Source organism: Vombatus ursinus, unplaced genomic scaffold, assembly GCF_900497805.2.
Source record: "Vombatus ursinus unplaced genomic scaffold, bare-nosed wombat genome assembly UNPS02014798.1, whole genome shotgun sequence".
NCBI classification, from domain to species: domain Eukaryota; kingdom Metazoa; phylum Chordata; class Mammalia; order Diprotodontia; family Vombatidae; genus Vombatus; species Vombatus ursinus.
In genome coordinates this window covers 3,966,662-3,986,412 of record NW_020954576.1, presented here as the reverse complement: position 1 = coordinate 3,986,412, position 19,751 = coordinate 3,966,662, and the positions used below count along the sequence as shown (strand labels likewise).

General features: G+C 38.0%; 1 protein-coding gene across 2 annotated transcripts in view; it reads right to left on the bottom strand.

Moving 5' to 3' along the window:
* LOC114049489 (TAF5-like RNA polymerase II p300/CBP-associated factor-associated factor 65 kDa subunit 5L) overlaps positions 1–19,751 on the bottom strand; it is a 31,967-nt gene that overhangs the window by 2,165 nt on the left and 10,051 nt on the right. Inside the window, exons 2-4 of one of the 2 annotated variants that reach the window (XM_027870728.1) lie at positions 14,228–14,372; positions 11,353–11,457; positions 6,662–7,386 (exon numbers count right to left, since the gene is read on the bottom strand). In XM_027870728.1, the coding sequence (XP_027726529.1) occupies positions 6,662–7,386; positions 11,353–11,457; positions 14,228–14,369 (972 nt within the window). In that variant the 5' untranslated portion in view covers positions 14,370–14,372. Of the gene's footprint in view, positions 1–6,661; positions 7,387–11,352; positions 11,458–14,227; positions 14,373–19,751 lie in introns of those variants that run through there. The other variant, XM_027870729.1, reaches the window with a different exon arrangement.

Sequence of the window (19,751 nt, the reverse complement as noted above, 5' to 3'; positions counted from 1 at the left end):
ACGAAATAGTTATTAGAACCTCAAAAACTGAAGAAATACATAACTGCTTTAGAGTATTAATAGAAAGTTTACTAAGTGCTCTAGATTAGGTAATGGACCAAATTGAGAGTCTCATTGCTAATTTTGGCATTACGTGGTGTTCTAAAAGAGAATTTATATTAAAACTTAATGTTCATATTCCTGTTGCCTGTCTTAATCTGCCAGTTTCTAATCGACAAGGAAGACCAGATACACTTTTGACACAAATTTAGCATTGCCAGACAAGATGGTTACCTGAATGGAAGCAGACTGCCCAGATCCCACAAACTTATTCCAGCAAAAAACTAAAAACTACACCAGACCAAATAATGATCAAGCAATCCAATGAGACACTACAGTGTTGTCTTTTCCAAAACATGACTCCACCAAAAACCAGATCAAGTAATGATCAAGCAATCTATTAAGACACTACCATAAGTGACTTCTTCCTCTCCAGAACTGCATAAAAAGTAGTCCAGAAGACCATGGCCAATAAGAAAGGGGGCTATCACCAAAGCCAGCAACAGCTCAGGCCAACAAGTTGGCAGTTGCCTAATGAGTTCTGAAATGGGCTAGAGATACTTGCAGCCTGCAAGGTTCTCTATCTGGAGCAGAGGGCTCCTCTGAGAAATCCTTAGGTTGGGGCTTTAGAAATAGCCAGAAGTGGTTGTGACAAGTATGTTATGGCAACCCCTAGACCAAGAAACCCCCGGTACAGAGACCCTCAGGCTTCTAGCACTCTGTCCTAAGGAAAAATCAAGGGTCCTGAAGATTCAGGGTTCTAAATCTGAAAGATTCAGTGGGGCCTAAACGTGGGAGGTGGAGGACTGCACAGCAACCCATGTGATCCAGAGTGAGACCACACATGGCAGACCACTCCATCCAAAACTGCAGCAGGAGGGCTGAGCATAAAATTGCATAAAATCCTAGTTCAGGAACTAAGTTTGAAGAGATGAGTAAACAAAAAATAGGGTATCAATCTGCTTAGGAGAAAGTAATGCTACAGCAACTTCAAGCAGAGACTCAAAGGAGAAAAACGCCAGATATTCCACAAGGACTACATGAATAGCTAGAAGAAACGAAGCAGGAAGGAAAAATAAATAAATAAAAGCTCTGGAAGAAAGAATTAGATGGGGAATAAATAGCTTCAAAAAGAAAGAGGCAAAACTTACCCAAGAAATGGACTTCCTGAAAACTAGAATAGACCAAATAGAAATCAATGATTCCACAAAAAAGCAGAAATAATACAACAAAAATCAACAGATTTTTTAAAATAGAAGAAAATGTAAGCTATTTAATATAAAAAACAACTGACCTGGAAAATAGGCCAGGGAGAGATAATCTAAAAATCAATGGACTCCCTGAAAACCATGATTAAAAAAAAAATAGCCTGGACACTATATTTCAAGAATTCATAATTAAAACTGCCCAGATTTATTAGACCCAAAAGGGGAAGTAAAGAAAGAATACACCAGTCACCTCACGAAAGATCCCTTCACTCCCAAAGGAAAAGTTCCAGGAATGTCATAGCCAAAATCCAGAGCTTTCATGCCTAAGAAAAATATGGCAAGGATCCAGAAAGAAGTCTGAACCACAGTCAGGATCACATAAGACCTGGCAGCGTCTACTCTAAAAGATATTTAAATTGTATCTTGGAATATAATATTGCAAAAGAGATAGGCTTAGCTTACAAACAAGAAAAACTTACCCAGAAAAGCTAACTATGATCTTATAGGGGGAAAACAAAAGACTTTCAGGCATTTCTGATGAAAAGACTATAATACTGTCGTGTTACCATTCTAGTAGAAGACACAAGTGTCCCTTCAGAACCTTAATGTGTTCAAAATGTTTAAGAAATTAAAGAAAAACAGAGGATGATGGGGAGGGGGGGTAGACTGGTTCTATTCTGGGGGAAAGGGAAAGAGAGGGTAAAAGGAATATACTAATGAGGAAAAGAAGAACTTGTTATTTCTTATAACTGGGCTATGGGAAAAGAAAAGTATACAAACATGGAGAAAAGGGTATGTGTGTGTGGGGGGGGAAAGGTGTCAGATGAACCTCATTCATCTCTCTCTTTTTTTAAAAGGCAATTGGGGTTAAGTGAATTGCCCAGGGTCACAAGTTTCAAGTGTAAGTGTCAAGTAAGTGTCAAGTGTTTGGTCTAAGGCTGGATTTGAACTCAGGTCCTCCTGACTTCAGGGTGGATATTTCCACTGTGCCACCTAGCTGACCCGAACCTCATCCATCTTAATTAGATAAAGAAGAATGAAGATTAAACTTACGTACACACAAAGGGTATGTTGTAGGAATGTATCAAATTTAACACGGAAACAAACAAGGGGAGGATAACACTAGGGAGGGAATAGTAAGTAAAACAAACTGCTTGATCCAGAAGGGAGTATTAAAAGGAAAAAAGAAAAATAAAATAGAATCTAAGGGTGGGGAGGTGCCCATCAATTGGGAAATAGATGAATAAACTGTGGTATATGAATGTAATGGGATAATACTGCTCTGTAAAAAATTACAAATAAGACAATTTCAGAGAATAAGGACAACTCTAAAGAAAAACAACTCTGAAAAACTTAACTGATCAATGTAGTGATCATTGTGAAGAAGGGGCCCACCTTCCTCACTAGCAGCAGCAACAACAGCTGACCAACTGCTACCAACAAGCAGATAAGCAAAAGAGCCCCAAAAGTGGCAGCACTCCCCCAAGACTCCCAGTCCTGCTTCCAGCCCAACTCTTACAGCCATCATTTGGGAAGCAACTCCTGTGCAGAAGAGGGCAGCCAAGGCAGGCAAGCCAGCCTTGCTGAAGCAGTGGGGCACCTTAAAGGAGAGACAGGAGGCAGGAGGCAGCACATGCCAGGCAAATCAAACCACAAGCACCATCTTGATTACCATCTCCTCTCAGACCCTCCTGAACCCAGGAGCTTTGGGAATAATAATGCTCCTAGCACAGTGTCTGGCCATCATTCAAGGAAGGAAGCCCCCCTGAGATGCAGCCTGGCAACTGCTTCTCCAGGTGCTACAGCCAAAGCTACTGAAGTCCCAGAAGAGAAAGTTCTTGCCACTAAAGTCCTGGTTCAACATAAAAAAACTGATGATTTTACCAGAGAAATTTATATCACATAAAAAGTATCATCTGTTTTGCTGATGTACTATAAGGACAATGGGACTTTTCCAACTATCTTGTAGCTAAAACTTTCCATATGTGTTGTCTCCCGGGTTAGAGTGTGAGCTCCTTGAGAGCAGGGCCTATTTCATTTTTCTATCTGTCTGTCTTACTATTCCATTTCCCCAACATTTAACACAGTGCTTTCCTGACTGTAGGCCCAGAGCGTTTTCATTAGGCCACTGGCTGTCCCTTCATTTATTCAGTAACTAACCTCATCTCTAGAGGATCTACGAGGGAGTATATTACCTATACATCTTGACAGAGAGGTGAAGTTCTCAAGGTTTAGAAAGAGACATTGATTTTCGGACATGGTCACTGTATGGATTAACTTTGCTTATGTTTCCTTGTTACAAGGTTTTATTTTTTAAAGTTGTCTCAGTATTTAGTTTGGAGGCAATCGAGGGGGAAAGGGGAGGTTGGCAATAGTGATGTTTGAAAAAAAGAGGACCATTGAAACATTTTCAAAAATACACAGAAGAAATTTCAAGAGGAAGCTCAAACAAGCAGGACAGTTTTGAAAGTAACATGTGGAATTTATTACATGCTTTTTAAAAAAAAAGTGATAAGGACTGGAGGATCATTGTTTCATAAAGAATATTCTTTTTGCATTCTGCTGTGCATATGGAAATGGTTTTTTTTGGGGGGGGGAGGTTTAAGTCCATTATATTAAAAAAAACCTTAAGACAAAAAATTTAGCATTTCCTATTTGGGTTCAATGCTAAAGACAGAAGTATTTGAAGTAGCATTATTCTAAGGTTAATATGGAAATATCCTTGATGTTTTAGACAAAAAATATAAATGCAAGGATGGTACGATTTTGCTACTAACTTGACAGATAGAGTTTTCGGTACAATGTCATAGGCTGCCATAAACTGAAGAGGAACAAGAAAAGATGAAGGTAAAGTCCCAAATAAGAACATGATTTATCATTATTCAAGTGTCAAAGATTCCCTGAAAAACAACAGGATAATAATTAAACTCAGGGCTACTTTAAATAAAGTCTTAGTAACGTGTGATTTTTGGCCACAATTTTCTACAGTCAAAAATACAAATAACATTTTTTACTGTGTAGAGTAGAGGTGTCAAACACACTGGAGACCTGAACCAGACTGAAACATAATTGGAAAATAATTAACAAAATTAATAAAAATACAAAAGAATATGTTAATGTATGGATTTTCTAAGTCAATATGCAGCAGGTAAGGCTCCTTATGTATAGTTAATGACTCTCAATTCTGAGTATGGCACCCCTGCTCTAGAGAGTCCTCTTCATACAAAAAATCCTCATTTTCCCCTCACTTATTCAGGGACCACCTCAGAACAGCATTCAAGACCACAGCAAAGTCTCTTGTGGCACTAACTGGCTACAGTGGATTTAAGGTAAATAAAGAAGAAAGTGGAAAAGAGATGAAATGTGGATAGGCAAGAACCCATTATGTCTTTGTTTCTGTTTAGGTACATATTCAATGCAAACTTTAGTTACTATATCTGCCCTTAATAAGTGTGATGCATTGAAGGTTAAGAGTTACCAGGAAAAGAATTGACATTCATTATTGATTTTTTTCAAAATATACTCTAGATATTCGGTATTAAAAATGTGTCTTCTCTCGATTCAGTGTTCTATTGAGTGCTACTATTAATATCAGTAATTTTCCTTCCCAAAGGAGACTATAATAACAGTTGTGAATTTCATGAATGACTCATTTCTTCATGAACTTGAGAGTTTATGCAAGAACTGTTTTTAAAAAGACCCAATTCCAATCCTACAAAGATTTGTTTAAAGTTAATTGTGAACTAGGTTACATTAAATCTGATCTTTATAGTTTAATTGCTCTTTGGTATCAACATGAGTACCTGATCTCCTTTGTGGGGACCTAAAAAACAGTGAGGGGTAGATAAAGATTTTGTTAAGAGTAGGTAAACTTAGCAGTGAAATGTTAGATTAAAATGAATAACACCTCATTCCTATGAATAAAGTTGAATTGATTTTAGCAGTCAAAGAAATGGAAAGATGAGAACTTTCCCACTAGCTTTCAGGTACCACTACAAGCTATCCGTTGGGCCACAGCTTAAACTAACTTAGTTCTATTTGACTACTGCAAGTCCATCCAATCCTATAGGAAACATCAGGCTGCAGGGTTGAAGTATTAATACACCATAGTCTAAAAAGCCGTGGTCTTTTAAGACTGAGTGAAGGCCTCCTGTACCAGTCTACACTATTGTGCCAAAGCTCCTGCTGATGTAGGAGGGGATCCATAGAAACCTTATATCACGGATTCCCGAGAAACCTAAGTAGTATACTCCTGGGCGAGACCAGCAATGAGAAGTTCATCTCCTTCCTCATCCTCAAATCAATTTGATCTCCTAGGCTCCTCCAGTCCAAACTCATACCCTAAAGTGTCCCTGTGGAGGAATGGCCTGAAAGTAGTATTCTCTTTGCTTGGGAACTTTGGCCATTGGATGCTATACATCTGCCACTGGTTAATGACCATAAACTGTATTATTGGGCATAACAATCACCATAATTTTGAGTCTGATTCCCCCGCCCCCATTTCCAAGCTAGAGCTTCCAGGTTCTCTTAGCACTTATACTCCAATACTACATACACTAGATGTAGTGGTATGGTCATTCATCCTAGGGGAAGAAAAAAAAATTACAGCCAAAAGCAGAGTGACTCAAGACTAGTGGATATTTTAAGTTTACTGATTACAGAAGATTTTAAAATATGGAAATGTTGTATTTATTTATAAATTAAAGGAATTAAACCATCTCCCTTTTATGACCTGGCATTTCCTGGGGAAACTAGCTGAATCTACAAGAGCCCTAGTTTTAAGAGCTGCTAGGAAGTAAAATGTAGGTCCCTTTGTGACAAGATTTTTCTGGGAGCTGATGCCTACTGTTTTCTGTAGGAGAATTTCCATTTCAATAAACCATGATCTATTTCAAGCTCACACCTCAAATGATAGAGGATTGTATTAACCTTAGATGTTACCCACATGCCAACTGTTAATAATTATTGGTCTTTAATTGTGCTAATTTAGTAAGAATGGATGTTAACAATAACTTTCTTATCATATGTGTTTAATGAAAAAATTTTTCTCTACCCCTCACTTTCAACACTAATAACAATAGCTAAAAATAGTATTTAAATAGTACCTTAGGGTTTGCAAAGCACTTTACATGTGTTATCTTATTTGATTTAACCAGATATTTCTAGCAAATATGAATATTACCTAAAACAAGATTTTTACTTTTAATAGCAACTTCTGAGACTATGAATAAAACTAAAGAGAGTAGAGAGTTTTGTTGATATCAATAATTATACGGCTATCCCAAAACTCAACTCAAATAATGCAGCTCTATGTCTACAAAATTTGGCTAGGTTGTTAGAGCTGATTATAATTAGCTAAATATTCCCCAAAATGTATTGAGAGAAGCAAAAGTAAAAATAAATGTTACTCAGACCTCTTCATCCAGAACATCACAAGCCAAGCGGATGCGGGACACATCCACCTGATGGGGCTCTGATTTTAACTTCTTGGACCTCAAGCTCCAAAGTTTTACACAGGAATTATCAAACCCAGCAGCTAGCAGCTTGTTATCTGGGGAGATTTCTGCAGTATTCAGCAATTGCTCAGTGTTATAGAAGGCATAGAAACAAATTGTGGTAAGTGAAGGGGGTCCATCCTTGACTCGCTTAATGCTCTCTTGCAGGACATCCAGAGCAGCCTCATTCTGCAAAATAGATGTGGGCATATCTGCTGGCTCCAGGCCATTGCTCTCACTTCGTGAGGAGCTGCCACTGGCATATAGCTGGTAGTCTGTTCTCTTGGCAGGCTGCACATCAAGATGAATGTGTAAGGTGAGAACTTTGCACAGGGCACTGTTGTTGTCACTTTGGAGGTAGCGGATAAGGTAATTGTAGCTGTCCTCTTGGAGGCGGACCACATACTTGTTATCCAGGAATGCCCGGAGCTTGAAGTTGGACAGGATGTCTTGAATGGTCAGAGTAGTCTGTAGCTGCTCTATGACATCCTTCTGGCTGGCGTTCTGCAAAAACATTCCATGGAAGCGACTATAAAAACTGTCCACTGTGCTCTTCAGGCCATTCTGGACCATGTTAAGATGGAGGTAGACAAAGAGAGGATATAGGAGAGGCATCACTTCATGGCTGTGCTGGGAATCAGAATCTACAATGAAAACAAAAGCAAATCTTTTCATAAAAGCAATATCATCATCATTGTAAAAAACCAAACCAAAAACAACAACTTGGCAGGCTACAATACAACTTTTTGTACATGCTAATATATGCATTTTGTTAAGTCATTTTTCAGTCGTGTCTGACTCTCCATGACCCAATTTGGGCTTTTCTTGGCAAAGATACTGGAGTGGTTTGCCATTTCCTTCTCCAGCTCAGGAAACTGAGGCAAACAGGGTTAAGTGACTTGTCCAGGGTCACACAGCTAGGATGTGTCTGAGGCCAGGTTTAAACTCAGAAAGATGAGTCTTCCTAACTCTGGGCCTGACACTCTATCCATTGCGCCACCCAATTGCCCTAATATATGTTTATTTGAATCCATTTAAGAATGACAGAATCTTCCAGCTTGAAGGAATTTTCAACCCTTCAAGTCTAAATTTCCAGCTTTACAGAAGATAAAAACTAAGGCCTAGAAAAGTCATCTACATCTATAATATCTTTATCCCTCTATATCTACCAGTACAGATATAGATCTCTCTAGTTTAAGGATGATTGAGGAGAGAGCATTAACAATTCGAAGGACAAGAAAAGGCTTGATGGGAACAGCATGCAAGTCCAGTCTAATATAGTATAAGGATTCTGAAAGGTAAAGATGAGAAGGGACGGTTTTCCAGGCAAGGCATTCATCTAATGCACAAAGATGGAAGATGGAATATTGAATTTGGGCAGCAGCTACTAGTCTAGTTTGGCTAAAATGTACAGCTTATGAAAGGGAGTACTATGAAATAATGCTAAAAAGGCAAATGGGAAGCATACTACAGGGGACTTTAAATACCAGGCTAAAGAGTTTGCATTTTATCCTGGAGACAATGGGGTGAGACAGTTAGACTTAGGAAGATTATTTTAGAAGCTAGATAGAGAATGAAATGGAGAGAGGTGAGATTGGAAATAGGAAGGTCAACCATAAAGCTATTAAAATAGTTCAAGTTGTAAGTAATGAGGAGCTGAATGAGTATAGTGGCTGTGAGAGTAAAGAGATGGATGCAAATGATGCTGTGGAGGTAGAAGAGATGAGCCATGGTGACAAATGACTCTTCCCTCTTTCCCTGACCACCCATAGCCAATGATTAAGGATGAAAATGAACTTAGGTGACTGGGAGAATGGTGGTACCTTTAAGAAAAATAAGGAAGTTTTTAAGGAAGAGTAGGTTTAGAGAGGAAGATATGTTTTAGATATGTTGAGTTCTAGATGCCTACAGGACATAAAAGGGGAGAAAACCCACAGAGAGGTGATGATAAAGGACTGGAATTTAGGAGAGATTACAGATGAATATACAGATTTGGAAGTTATCTGAATAGAGATAATACTAAGTCTGTGGGAGTTTGCTAGTATACTAGTAAACCTGGATCAGGTCTCTAAGATAGCACATGCAGAGAAGAGGAGAAGACTCAGGATAATGCCAGCAAACTCCTATGCTAAGGTTTAGGAGATGGATTATGATCCAGCAAAGGACACAGAATTAACAGACAGTTTGAAGAACTAGGGGAGTGCAGCATCACAGAAGCCAGGACAGGGGAGAATACCTAGGAATGAGATGTGGCCAACAGTATCAAAAGCTGCAGAGAAGTCAAGGAGAACACTGACTGAAAAAAGGCCATAAAACTTAGGACTTAAGAGGCTGCTTATAACCTTGAAGAGGGCAATTTCAGTTTGATTCACAGAATCAGAAGCCAAATTTCAGGGACTGAGAAATAAGTGGGTGGTTAGGCAGCAGAGGTAGTAGCCAATTTTTTTTTCTAGGAATGTGAAAGTGAGAAGACATGTAGAGGAATAGCAAATTCATTTAAACTTTTGATTTGGCTACTATTAGCTATTTGGTGACTTTAAAGTAGAGTACAATGTTCAGGAAAAAGCAGGTGTCAGCTGAAAAAATCCTCAACAAAAAATAAAGCTATGAAAGTCTAGTATATAATAGCACTTAATCACATCTAAGTTTCAGTAATAATGGGAAACAAACCATGCTGACCTACCAAGAGCCTCCCCATGGTCATGAGTACATTAGCTCCCCCCACCACCAAAAAAGTATACATTATTACAATTAAATTCATATTTAAAATATTAAAGATGTAGTTGAACATGATGAAAGGTACTTAAAAAGTTCTAGTTTGTCTGTGATAGGATTACTTTTAAAAAGTCCTTATTTCTTAAGACCTACACATTTAAATAACTGACATCCTTCTCCTTAGATCCTGTTCCTTACCATCCCTGGCCACCTCCTTCTGTTTTTCAGTTTCTGCATGAACACTGCAACCTCGGTATAGCTGAGGGCAGAGTGGTGGGAGATCATCTAATCTGGGTTGGGAAGAAGCATTCTTTTGTCCCTTATCCTTTACACCTACCCCCATATTAGGGAAGACTACAACTACATCTATATTATGTGGGAGAGATAAATATTTCTCTCTTTTAAGGAAAGAGGCAGCACAATCATCTTTATAAACCAAAGCAAGCAGCTAGGCAAATTCTTAAATAAAAACCAATTTCATCCTTTTCTGTTCTCAGCTGAGGTAGAAAGCAGTTTATCATCATTCCTAAGCACCTACCATTTATATAGTTAAATATTTTAATAGTATATTTTTCTTCCCACAAAATATAAAAAGCGCTGTTTTTCAAAACTTTCTGTGGCAAACAAAATTCTTTGCAAAACTTCTCTAATATTACTATGTCCCCTGAGTCTTTGGGGTATGGGTGCACAGGACTAGGATTTAGGGGCAGCTGGGTTCAAGAAACGGTTTGGGTGTGACCTTGGGCCAAGTCCCTTGACCTTTCTGAGGCTCAGTTCCTTCATCAGTAAGACAAAGGGGTTAGATGGTCATTATTAAAGTACCTTCCAATGCTAACATTATGATACTGTTTGAATAAGGATGGTATTCTGTAAATGATCTGGACAACAGTAAGCATAATGAAGAATTAGCTCATAACTTGGACCTGTCACACTTCTACTAATGAATCCCAGTATCCTGCTTTTCAGTAACATGCCACATTTACAGTATGTAACTCACTCTGAATCTCTTGATATTTTTTCTTATGACATTCACTTTCTATGTTGGTTTTTTTTTTTAAATCATTTATTCCTATCCAAAGGATCACTGATTTAAAACTGGAAGGGACCTTAAATGGCTGGTCTAGACCATTTTACAGATGAGAAAACTGACTCCTAGAGAGTTGAGTGACTTGCCCCAGGTCATACAGGTGGCAGAACTGGGATCTGAATGCAGATCCCTTGGCTCCAAATCCAGCATCTTTCCATTGTACTACACTGTCTTTAAGTTACCAACTACCTTTTCTATTATGAGGTCACATATGAATTAAAAATTAAAATTATGGTAACGTGGTTATATAACTTGTGGTCCCTCACATTCACTTGCAATTTAAATATACCCACACACATTTTAGTCAGATATTATTCAAATAAGAAACTAATTAACACCATGAGGCCAAAACATGAAATATTCCCATCTTGTCTCCCAAGTATCTTAGGGAATATGTAATCTCCAACCAACTATAATATAACCTCTTCGCTGATAGGAACCTCGCTTTACACTTCTTTGACTACTTTGATAAGTAGGATCCCAAGATTTCCCATATAATTTCTTTTCAATTAAATTTAAGTTGAGAATCATAGAGTTTGGCAGGATCTTCGTCTAATCACCATCACCTTGCCCTCTATCCTCATTTTATACCTGGGAAAACAAAGGGTTTAGGGAAGTCAGACGACTAATACAAGGCCACAAAGCTAGAGAGTGGTAAAGCCAGGACTAAAGTACAGGCTGCTAGACTTCCCAGTCCTTTGTTCTTTATTTTCCCATGTCTTTTTGTCAAATCGGTGGATTTATTTTGAAGTATCAAAAACATGGTTCAAATTTGCATAAAAAGAAGTGATTCCAGACAAGTACTCACCAGTGAGAAAATTCCGTAATCTTCCAAACTGTACTTCATATTGCTGAGGCTCAGCCTGGCAGGGGGCTGCAGACACTATGTTGGCACAACCAGACTCTGACTGGACTAGGGAAGAAGACAAACATCCATCAAAAATAATCAAAGAATTACAATTACTAACCATCTAAGCACTGGGCAGTGTTAAAATTAACCACAAGACCAAACTGGAAACATCAAAAAGGTCAACATATTATACGTTTATAATACGTTTTTCTAATACCTGCAGGAACCTGTGAAACCACGTACCATTTCACGATCTTTCTATTACAGATTTGTTCCTAAGAGTTTCTCTATTACTCTACAATAAAACAAAACAATCAAGGTAAATAAAATAAAATAATGTTTTAAAAAGATAATGACTCTCTTCCAAGAATAGTAACATGTCTAGTTTATTAATTCATCTGCTATTAGCATTTCAAATATTTGAAGATATTTACAGTTATGTGCCTGATGTTCCACCTGCCTTGAGAACGTTTTCAGTCGTGCTGTATTTTAAGACAATACTTTAAACAAAAACAAAACTATGTCAATAAGAGCAATGTTTTCCTACTCTACTTGTTCATCTGAAGTGAATCTATCCCTTTCTAAAAGGTACAATAAAACTATAGATTGTCACCTGAATACCAATATATTATTAACTTTAGTTTAAATATTTCCAAATTTCAAAGGGCAAAAGGAGTTACTTAGCTAAAACCAAATTTCCTTTGGAATATGATTATTCTTCTAAATATGAAAATGTCTAACATGAGGATACACATAAGGAATTAAGTCCCAGAATCTAAGTTTTGGTGCTGATATAATTTAGTAAACAAGCATCTGAGTCTGTAGGAAGTACTAAAAAGTAGGAATCTACTTCTAAGTCACTGGTGAATTTACATCAGTAGGCATCCCTTGCTTTACACGTGTATAAAATGATTATTCTGTCTTCTACACAGACAGCTGATTCTGGGAAAACTGTCATATCATTAACAAGTCTTCTCCTGTCTGTTAAATTATTTTTTCTCAAAAAAGTGTTCATGATATAAAGGTGTAAGATTTTGTCTTGTCTGCAAGTCTTTCTCTCACTTATTCCTCCTAAACCATGCACCTCTCATCATCCTTACCCTTTTCCACCTTTGCACAGAAGTCACCAGAATATGAGAATGTATGTGGATTTAATCTGAGAGAAGGGGAGGAAGAAAGGTTGTATTCCTTTTAGAACTGTTCTACCTTTTCATCCTCAGCAACCACTGTTGGTACATAAACTGCAATTATTTTAATAATGGTCTTTTTGCAAATACTTATCAGTACTACAACAATAAGATGACTAAATAGCTCATGAAATATTGTTTCTTTTCCTTTTAAAGTATGATAAAATTCCATCAACTCCTTTCTTTGGCCTCTTTGAGCAGTATCTTGGAGATATTTCTTCCATTTAGCTGCAGTGTTTCTTTCTTCTAGTTTCATTTATAGAAATAATGTCAAGACTGACATAATTCAGCTCCTTCAATAATATGTCCATTTGATCATGGTTCAAGAATCTCACATTTAGCATACTAGTCAAAGTAGATTTTTTAGGCAGCTAGATGGCTCAGTGGATAGAGAGTTGGGAAGACCTAAGTTCAAATCCTGCCTCTGACATCACTATCTGTGTAACCCTGGGCAAGTCACTTAACTTCTATTTGCCTTAATCCACTGGAGAAAGAAATTGCAAACCACTCTAGTGTCTTTGCTAAGAAAACCCAAAAAAGGGTCACGAAGAGCTGGACATGGTTGAATGATTGAGCAACAATGAAGTAAATTTATACATGGTCTCTAAAATTTGCACGATTCTCAGCAACCTTTGCCAGATTTTTTTTCCTTCTGCAAAAGCAAAAGAGGCAGTACAAGAATAAAGGCCATTTTGTATTCTTTTTTCATGGGTTGTTATGGTATATTACCAAGTGGCCTGCCTTCTGGTGAAGAGTCTCTTCACACTTAGCTGGTCCTCAGAAAGCTCAGACTGTTGAGCCAAATCTGATGCCTTTACAGAAGAGGCTAGAACCTGGTAAAGCTTATGTTTCACTGACATATACTTTAAGAATCCAGGGTCACCTCCAAGCCACAATGAAATACCAGAGGAGTACTTTGTGAGACTAATGACAGACATGGTATACAATTGAAATAACTCAGTCCTGAACTATTTAAACAAATAGGCTGACAACAAAAAATGAGAAGTAGATAACTGAATGAAATTCACACTAATCATAATAACTATACAAAAGTATAACCAATGTAAAGTTATTGTCAAAACAAGAAGACCAAATAAGCTCAGAAAGTGCCTTAACTAGCAAATATTTAGCTTATTTGCTAAGTGGCAGGAAATGGTGGTCAAAAACACTTTGGAACAGATGACAAGACTATTAAGTCAACAAGCATTTAATAAGCTCCTATTATGTGCTGAAGAGACCGATGGACAATTAAGCCAACAAGTATTAAGTGCCTACTATGTTTGAGGCACTGTGTTAAGTACTGAGGAGCTCTTAAGGAGCTCAGTCTAATAGGTTATTTCATAAGATGGAGAGAAGTAGTGTAAGATATGATCAATTTAAAGAAAGCTAGGCAAGAGATCCAATTAAGCAAAGTTATCCCAACAGCATTTAAGTGCAGAAATGGAACAATGACCAACAGAAGGAAAATGGAAAAGATCCATGAAAATTACTTTAACAAACTGTTTTCATCACTAAGGGCAGGGGAACAATCTAATTTGTACTGAAACATCACAGTTCCCCACGTGCTTTTAGGAGTAGTAGAAATGGCATTAAAGAGGACAAAGATGGGAAAAGTAGCCAGACTGGACCATTAGACTATTTATTACCTGTGAGATTAGCTGCCATCTCTTCAGGAGTCTGAGACAGCCGCAATCCTTGTTTTAAGGGGCCTTCTGAATCTACATATTGGCGTCGTTTGAGGTAGCAGGACACTGCCATCTGAATCTGTTCTGTGCGTACTCGTTTCATGACCTCCAAAAGGAGAAGAAAGGTAATAAACCATATACAGCACAAATCTCCATTTTAACTTTTTTTGTTGTTTTTTAATATCAATTATGAAGACCATGGATAGCACAGCAAGATAACCATCAAATTCCATTTAGGCAAAAATGTCAGTCTTGCTCATCAAAGTTTTCATTAGAACTGTTTACAAGGAATAAATATGAGTGGTTTGAATTTTAAGTCCTTTTATTTCTCCTGATTGGAACAGATTCTAATTAGCACTCAAATCACATACACACAAAATCCCTCCAAAAACCTAAAAGTAGACAGGAGGTTATGGGGGGAAAAAAATCTAGAAAAAATAAAAACTGGTTCCTTAGACTCTAAGTAAGAGAAAAAGTAATTTGGCAGACTATCAAATGTATTTCAAATCAAAAGGAAAAGACTGCCAACATTATATTACTCTGAAAACACTGCTTGAATATCCTTTTTCTTCTCTTATTATTAAGTACTATTTATGTAAAAACATTAACATAGTAGCAAAGTACTGGTATGTATTGGATTTAGGCTTAGAAAAAGCAGTCTCTTTAAAAAAAAAAAAGGTAGAGTTAATTTTCCATCTTCAAAAAAGTAAAAATGTTTTTCACATCTAATTATTGGACAATGATAAGAATATCTAGCACACATCATCTAGTTAGAAGTGAAGAAAGGGCCCAGAGCAGGATTATAGTTAATGATAGTTGAATTTAGAATACATGTCATTTTCCTAAGTGTACATGCTAATCACTATTTAAAAAAAAACAAACGAGAAGGGACGCAATCTTTTTGTGAGGAGCTACTCTTCAAATCCCCTAAGTTTTGCAGAGGGGGAAGGTAGAGGCTAAGAGTCAAGACTCTGAGTAGAACAGAAAAGAGCTGCCATACTCCCTCCTCTCCTTCTCATTCTGGAAATCCTGGCAAGGGAGGGCTAGAGGAAAAGGAAGTAGTCCTCAGTAGCAGTGATAAATAACAACGGACTTCTTCCAGATGAACCAGAAGATCTTTCTGCTATTGTTTGAAAATCCTTGCTCTTAGAATTAATTTGTGGAGAATTATGATGACTGATTCACAAAATCATGTATCTAGAGCTAGAAGGCGCTTCAGCCCAACCCCTGAGTGACTTGTCCAATGCCACATAGTAGTAAGCCCCAGAGCTGGGATTTAAAGCTTGGTCCCTTTGACTCCAGGGACAGTGCTTTTTCCATTGCAGGAACTAAGCCTTGCTACATTTTTGAAAAGAAGTACAGCCCTGCAACTTCCTAGTTAGGCATAATTCCAAATCTCCCCGTCTGCTACCAACACTTCTCAAGTTCTTCTGAAAGGTACACATCTTAAGCCCTTCTCGTAACCAATACTTTCAAGCATGTATAATAATCCCTCTCACGCACTACCTCAGCTTTGCTTACAAACTTTTCCAGTTTCTCTTGCTAATTAAGGTCCAACCTCATGCTGGATTTAGAATGACAAACATTAGTGTACTCAAGGAGTAGTGGATGGGGGTGTGGTGGTGGTGGTGGTGCTAGACACAGATATGATGAGGATCTTAGTAGGGAGGGACCTCAGAAGTCATTTTGTCTAACTCCTATATGGAACAGGATTTCTATCTGCAGCACTCCTCACCATCCCTATGCCCAATGTTTAGTATCTACTTGAAAACCTCCAATGATGGGAAACTAAGATTTACAGCTTTAAATGTAGTTTTTTTTTTCCTTTAAACCACATAAGGAGCTAAAATATGTCAAGCTAAAATCTACTACTCTACAACTTCTACCCATTGTTCAAAGTTCTGCCCTTTGGAGTCAAGCAAACAGATCTAATACTTCTCCTAACTAACAGACCTGCGAATATATGAAGATAGCTATCGTGATACACTAAATCTTCTTTTCTCCAGACTGACTATAGTTCCTTTCAGTGGTTTCATGGCATGGCTTCAAGTCTCGTCACCCATCTAGTCACCTTAGAGACAGTTGGTAGCACAGTTGATAGAGTACTGGGCGCAGAGTCAGGAAGACCTGCTTACAGCCTCAGACACATACTAGCTGTATGACTCTGGTCAAGTCACTTAATCTCTAACTGCCTCAATTTTCTCAATTGTAAAATGGAGATCATAAAAACACCTACCTTTCAGGGTTGTTGTGAGTATTAAATGAGATATTTGTAAAGTGCACAGTGCCTGGAATATAGCAAACATTTAATAAATACTTCTTCACTCCCTCATTTTCTTCTGAAACTGGTCCAGCTAAACAACATTCTTTCTAAAGTGTGGTACCACGGGGCAGCTAGGTGGCACAGTGGATAGAGCACCAGCCCTGAAGTCAGGAGTACCTGAGTTCAAATCCGGCCTCAGACACATAACACTTACTAGCTGTATGACCCTGGGCAAGTCACTTAACCCCAATTGCCTCACCAAAAAAAAAAAAAATAAAAAATAAAATAAACAAAAATAAAATGTGGTACCAAGAACTGAATATAATATTCCAAATGTAAACTGACTATACCAAGAGTACAATGGCCCCATAATCTCATTATGTTTATATTAATAAAAGTAAAAATCACCTTAGCTTTTGTGGTTTAGTCTTATCTTATAGCGCTTGTAGTTCATTAAAACTCCTAGATCTTTTTTCACATGAACTGTTGTCTAGTTTTGCCTCCCCACCATGTACTTATGCAATTCTTTTTTTTTTCTTAAACATGAGTGTAAGTATACAAGGAGACACTGTATACGCCCACAATCTTCTCCAGCAGATGGTCCTCTCTATCATCCCTACTACCTCACTAATCAATCATTTCCTCCCTACTGGCTGTTTCCTTGTTACTTACAAACATGCCCAATTCTCATTCCTCCTCCTCAAAAATTCCTCTCTTGATCTACCCATCCCTAATAATTATAATTCTATATTTCTCCTCTTTGTGGCTAAACTCCTTCAGAAGGCCATCTACAACTGAAGTCTCCACTTTCTTCTCACTCTTTTATCTCTTTGCAGTCTGATTTCCAACTGCATCATTCCACTAAAACACTTCACTCCAAAGGCATTAATGATTTCAATCCTCATCCTTTTTGACCTCTCTGCAGCTTTGACACTGTCAATCACCCTCATTTCCTGCATACTCTCTTCTCTCTAGGTTTTTGTAACACTGCTGCTTTCTTCTGGTTCTCGTCCTATCTTGATTGTTTCTTCTCTGAATCCTTTGCTGAACCTTCATCCAGATTGTGTCCAATAATTGTGGGTATCCTCCAAGGCTCTGTACTAGGCCCTCTCCTTTTTCTTTCTATACTGTATTTCATCTGATGATCTCATTAGCTTCCATGGTTTCAACTATCATCTCTACGCAGATGACTTTCATCACCTTCTTGTCCTTCCCCATAACCTCTGTCTTGGACCTTCAGCCTTGCATCTCCAACGGCCTATTAAATTTCTGAAACTCTACGTCCTATAGATATATTGAACTCAACTCATTGTCTTTCTACCTAAACCCTCCCCTCTTCCTAAATTCCCTATTACTGTTGATGGTACTATTATCTTCCCAGTCACTTGGGCTGTCAACCTAGGTGTCTTCAGTATCTCATTTTCTCTCACCACCTCCCCAGTTCCCCCGCTCTCCTCAATAAATTCTCAGGTCTTGTCAATTTCTACCTCTAAAGCATCTCTTGTATATGCCCTCTTCTCTCCCCTGATACTTTAATCACTCTGGTGCAGGCCTCATCACTTTGTGCCTGGACTGCTGTAATAGCCTGCTGGTTGCTATCCCTGCCTCATTTTTGCATATTCTAATCTATCTTCCACTCAGCTGTCCAATTAATCTCCCTAAAGCATAGGATTGACTATATCACCTTCCCACCCATTCAACAAACTTCAGTGGTTCCATGTTACCTCCCAGATCAAATATAAAATCCTCTGTTTGGCTTTTAAAGCCCTTTATAACCTGGCTTGTTCCTAACTTTCCAGTCTTCTTACACTTTATTCCTCTCCATACATTCTCTAATCCAGTAACCTTGGTCTCCTTACTGTTTCTTGTACAAGATACTTCCCCTCTCAAATGAGCATTTTCACTGGCTATCTCCCATACCTGGGATGCTCTCCCTCCTCAACCCTGCCTTTTGGCTTTCTTCAAGTCTCAGTTAAAGTCCTACCTTCCACAAAAAACCTTTCTCAGTCCTCCTTAATCTGAGGGTTCTTCCTTTGAGTCTACCCCCAATTTATCCTGTATATATCTTAGTTGTTTGAAAATTGTCTCTTCCATTAGATGGCGAACTCCTTGAGTATAGCACTTTATTTTATTTTATTGGTCCCTTTTTATATCTCTAGTGTTTAGAAAGTTCCTAGTTATGTTGTTGTTCAGTTGTGACCCCATTTGGGGTTTTCCTGGCAAAGATACTGGAGTGGTTTGACTTTTCCTTCTCTAGCTCATTTTACAGATGAAGAACTGAGACAAATAGGGTTAAGTGACTTGTCCAGAGCCACACAGCTAGTAAGTGTCCGAAGCCAGATTTGTAAGCAGGTTTTCCTGACTCCAGGTCCAGCGCTCTGTCCACTGTTTCATCTAGCTGCCCTGCCTAGCTATAGCAGGTGCTTAATAAATGGTAGTTGACTAGACACCTGTGTGAAAGAAGAGGCAGAAGAGAAATGCAGGGTAGGCAGGAGAGACTGGGCATGTGCAAATAATAATGGCAAGAACAAAAACTATTTGCATCCATTGGAAGCTAATTTGTAGAGGATAAGATTTTCTCCCTAAATTAATTATAAATAGTATTCTCTGTAAAATCAATTCCTGTAAATTATGACCTTTTTTTTTCAAGATCAGGCAGTAAACCAACTGTAGCACTTAATTAGAAAATTCTAGCAATTAGTCTGTTGCTCTAACTAACCTGACAAATAAAATACCACAAACAAGAGACAATCCATTTACTTGTAGTTGTTTCCATGCACACCTATTTCAACTGAATTAAACACACGTGGATGCAGACACCTGCAGACACATGCGAGTGTATACACACACATGCACACTCTTAGTTTCAATGTCTAGCAAAACAAATTTTCCCCTCAAGGCTTAATCCCAGAGAAAAGTAAGATCCACAGATGAATGTGTATGTATCTTGAAAGAGACTTTGTTTCATGAAAATACTTAGTCCCAACAACAAAAATGCTCATTTTTCTTTTTAAAATTTTATCTTTTGATATGACATTTATTCCCAAATACATTCATCTCCATTGAGACATCCTTTGTAACAAAGCTTTAAATTAAAGAGAAGAAAAAAATCAGTTCAGTAACAAATTGGCAATGCATGATGGTATATATGGTATTCCACATCCAAAGTTCCCCTCTCTTGCAAAGAAGGGGGAATAGTGGTGGTGGTACATGTTTGTTTTT